Genomic DNA, 5,000 nt, shown 5'->3' with positions numbered 1-5,000 from the left:
TCGTTTTTTTATTCTCACATGGTACTTTTTCTTTTATTATTTTCTCAGTAATTTTTTTTAATTCATCAATAATTATAGGATACATATCTTTAGCATACTTATTTATTATACAAATATATCGACAATAATATGGAATTAAATTTAATGTTACTTTATTTATATATATAATATTATTTGCGATAATCTTCCTTTTCTTTTTCGTATTATAATTTAATAGGAAAAGCATAACGTAATTTTCTATATCTTTCTCATTGTTCATGTTTAAAAGTTTTTCTATATAAATTTTGAAGTTCTGTTCCTTATTTTTAAGGTTTCCTTGGTTATAAGAACTGTGAGAAATAATGCAACCATTGGATGGATTCACCACACTGGATGGGTTCACCCCACTGGATGAATTCACCACACCGGACGGGTTCACCACACCAGATTGTTTTATCACAGTAGCTAAATTTTTTGGTGTGTTTTCTTTCATTTTTGATTTTTTCTGGCCTATTTGTATTAAAGTATTATTCTTTTGATTGGTACTATTATTTATACAATCGCCATCATCAAGATTCCCTTTTGTGTCTTTATCATGAGAAGATGTTACGTTCAAGCTGTTCATTGGGTTTAGTTTATCCTTTTTAATTGTTTCCTTCTTTAATATAGAATATTTAATTTTTTGTACATCGGATTTATTTTGTGTGTTAGAAGACATGATGGTATGATTAGTAGTAAGAGTTGAAATAATTTTGTCACAATGCACTACATTATTTTGATAACAGTTTTCATTTTGATTATCCTCCTCCTCATCATCTTCGTTAATAAAAATATTTATATTTGAATAGTCTGGAAAAATAGTATAAAATGCTTTTTCTTCATCATTAATCCATACTGAATTATTTTCGTCTATTATAATTTCTTTATCTTTTTCATTTTTATTTTTGATATGATCAAAAATTTTTATATGGTTATAACTTTCTATGTTTAAACCAAGTATGTTGATAGCATTTATTTGTATATCTTCTAAGTTTATGTGGGTTAATTTAAAGAGATTACAAATATGTTTGCTCCTCTCGTATATTTTGAAAAAATCATATTCATCTTTATAAAGCATATGTTTTTTGTTAAAAAGGTTATGTTGCGTGCTATTACTAATATGAAGATAATTACTATTATTAATAATAACATTATGATTGTTATAATTATTACTATTATGATTAATATTATTATTATTATTATTATTATTAGAATAATTATTAGTATTATTTTGATTTATACTATTATTAATATATGTAATATGGGTATAATTATTTCTGTTACTATACTCATTTATTACATGTTCTGCATAAAAATATACGAGAGAAGAATACATACTAGTATAATAAAAAGTCGAAACAAAGTTTGTAATATATACTTTCATATTCTTTACATTTCCTAACAAGGAAGAGATATTTAAAGAAATGTTTGTATTTTCGTCTGGTGGGCCATTCGTAATTATGTCATAATTTTTTTTGCATGTTGATGTACTTTTAAAAAAGCTTTCATCTATTAATATACTGCTTGTATTATTGAAAAAATAATCATATGTTGTTATAGTATTTATTAGTAGGCACTTTTTAATATTACATAAAAGATCACATCCGTTATTATTATTATTATTATTATTATTATTATTGTTGTAGTTGTTGTTATTATTGTTGTTGTTGTTATTATTATTGTTGTTGTTGCTGTTGTTATTATTATTGTTGTTGTTGCTGTTGTTATTATTATTGTTGCTGTTATTATTATTATTACCATACAATATTGTATTATTTTCTTTTTTTGCTTGAGAGGTACAATTTGTTATTTTATTTTGCTCTTCCATATAAGGATAAAATTTTAAAGAAAAGAAAAATGTAATATTTATAAACATATATAAAAATAAATTTTTATTATTACATATTTTTAAAAAAAGTAATTCAAAATATAGACATAATAAAATTTTTCTGATTTTATTTTTCTTTTCTATATTTTTCATTATATTAACATTATTGAACATTTCTTTTATATACACTTTTTTATCTACATTAAGTTTTTTAATAAGTTTTATATCACTATGTTGGTGTTCAAATATATCAAATTCAAAAATGAAATTATCTTTTTCTTCATTTTCTTTTAACATAAAAGAGGAAGTTAATTTTTTAAAGATATCATTCTTAATCTTGTTAAAATTACTAAGATTATAAATATTTCCTCCATCCTCATTCTGATCCTCATTCTCATCATTATTTTTGTCATCATTTTGATACCCATTTTCATATTGATTATTATTTCGATTTCCTGAATAACAATTTTCAGAATTTTTATTGTTCTTGAATATGTTATCCTGTTCATTTACATTATTTACATCATTTACATTATTTATATTGGACATGTATGAATTTGTTATTCCTTTGTTATGTTTCACCACATAATTATTATTCTTGTCTTTATTATCATCATCATCACTATTATTATTATTATTATTATTATTGTGGATCGTGTTGTGCTCCTTCTTATCTTCCCTTTTTGTTGTTCGATTTATTCCATATTTATTTTCTTTGTCATTAATATTATTATATAAATCATGAAATATAATAAAAAAGAAATTTTTATCATTTTCTTCTAACTTAAAAAATTTTAAGAAAATTATTTTTTCAATATGCTCATTTACATTTTTATACGTCTCATATATATATTTAATTATATGTATTAAGAGATAAATCTCTGAATATTTATTAACATGATAACACAAATCAAATATATAACTTAATATTTCACCAATATATTTACTTATATTTAAACGTTTTATATCTTCTTGTAATAATTTTAAATGATTCTTTTCTAATTCAGTAATACTTGTATTCTTTAATTTATTAATAAATTTATGTATCTGAATAACACTCATATTTTTTTTTTTTATTTCAATATTCTTATTATTTTTTATGCTCTCCTTGTTTTCTTTTTCACTACCATACGTTTCATTGATACAAATATCTCTCAAAAGAATTTCTTTCCTCACACGATCATTTTCTAAACAACATGTAAAGGAACTATTATTGCTTCTTATATCTTCATTATTCTTCATTCTTATATATATTTATAACATTTTATAAAAATGAATATATTACATCACTTATTTCTTACAAAAAAATATAAAAATAAAATAAAAATAAAATAAAATATACCCATATAAGTGTATTATACACATAAATAATCTATATGGGACACAATCCTGAAAAATTAATTTATATTATATATATATATATATTATATATATATATATATTATGTGTTTATTATATATATACATATAATATTTTTAATTTTTATAATTCTCTTTTTTTTTTTTTTTCTTTATCAGCCATTTATTATTTTTGACCCCCAAAAAAAAAAAAAAAAAAAAAAAAAAAATTTATATATTCCTCATCAAGGAATAATATTTATATTCACATATTTTACTAAAACTTCTTCACAAAATAAAATAAAATAAAATAAAAGTGTTTGTGTGATAAATATTGATAAGCATAAAAAATGAAAAAATTATTTTTCTTTTTAAATATTTCTAATTTAATATATTATATACATATAAACATAAAAAAAAAAAAAAAAAAACTAAAAAAAGGAGGTTCATATTAATATGATGAAATTATAACTGGTATATTTTAAATGTAAACTCTAAATTATTAATATAGGAAAATATATAATATAGTCACAATATATATGCATAACAAGATATAGGCATATTTTATCTATTTAATATTTTACAAAAACTTCGCGACAATATATATATATATATATATATATATATATAATATATATATATTTTTTTTTTTTTTAAACATTTTAATTACATATAATATTATATTATATGTATATAATTTTTTAAGTCTTAATATAATTTATACAGTATACATAAATTTTACATTTTTAATAAGTGTAAAATATTGTATAGTACGATTATAAAAAGATTTATTTCACATACTGAAGTGAAGGTGTTACTATAAGTGTGTATTTTCTTACATTCATTATATATATATATATATATATATGATGTATTTTTTTTTATATATATTTTATATGTTTAATTCGTTTTTTTTTTTTTTTCCTGACACAAAGAGCTTACATAAAGAGATAGAGAAAATAATGGTATAACAATTGTTTTTATATATATTAATAATAATATTATATAGAAAATAATAAAGAAATTAAAATATAAAAAATAACCTTATAAAGCATAGTCAGTCTAGCTAATAGAAAGAATGCATATACATATTATATATTATTATTTTTTTTTCCTTCTTAAAGAAACCACTATTTTTAATAATATATAAAAATATAAAAATATAATGATATATTAATATAATATATTATATATTATATATATATATATAATACAATTTTTTTTTTTTTTTACCATATTAATTCTATTCTATTATTATTTATTTTGCAAAAATATTTATACATATATATATATATATATATATTTATTTATTTATTTATATATTTCACGTGTTATCATTTTATCATTATCCTTAGAAAATAAGAATGAAGAGGTATTTAATTATTTTATTATTCATTTTATTTTTTTATTTTCTTTTATTATTATTATAATTACTTTTGGGTTGTGTATATAAAAAATATATATTAGGGAAATATATTATATTACTATTATGTACATAATGGATACTATATATATATATATATATATATAATATATATAATAAATAATATTAATAATAATAATAATATAATTAATATAAGTAATATTTTATTATGTAAAAAAATGAAACATTAAAATATATATTATTAATATACATCTAATATAATAATAAATACATATATTTTTTTTTTTTTTATAATAAGAATAAATATTATCATATTTAAAGACAATTTTAATTTAAAAAAAAAAAAAAAAAAAAAAAATTAAAATAAAATTATAAAAAAAAAAAAAAAAAAAAAAAAAAAAAAAAAAAAAAAAAAAAAAAAAAAAATTAAATT

General features: G+C 18.1%; 1 protein-coding gene across 1 annotated transcript in view; it reads right to left on the bottom strand.

Annotated features, from left to right (window-relative positions):
- PRSY57_0923800 (hypothetical protein) overlaps nt 1-3,088 on the bottom strand; it is a gene marked incomplete at both ends in the record, with an annotated part of 5,139 nt that extends 2,051 nt beyond the window's left edge. The window contains one exon of the mRNA XM_012907477.2: nt 1-3,088. This exon is cut by the window's left edge and continues 2,051 nt beyond it. Within this exon, the coding sequence (XP_012762931.2) occupies nt 1-3,088 (3,088 nt within the window).
- Nucleotides 3,089-5,000: the final 1,912 nt, after the last annotated feature.

This window comes from Plasmodium reichenowi, chromosome 9 (genome assembly GCF_001601855.1).
Source record: "Plasmodium reichenowi strain SY57 chromosome 9, whole genome shotgun sequence".
In the NCBI taxonomy this organism is placed as follows: Eukaryota; Apicomplexa; class Aconoidasida; order Haemosporida; family Plasmodiidae; genus Plasmodium; species Plasmodium reichenowi.
This window is presented reverse-complemented; position numbering and strand designations above follow the sequence as displayed.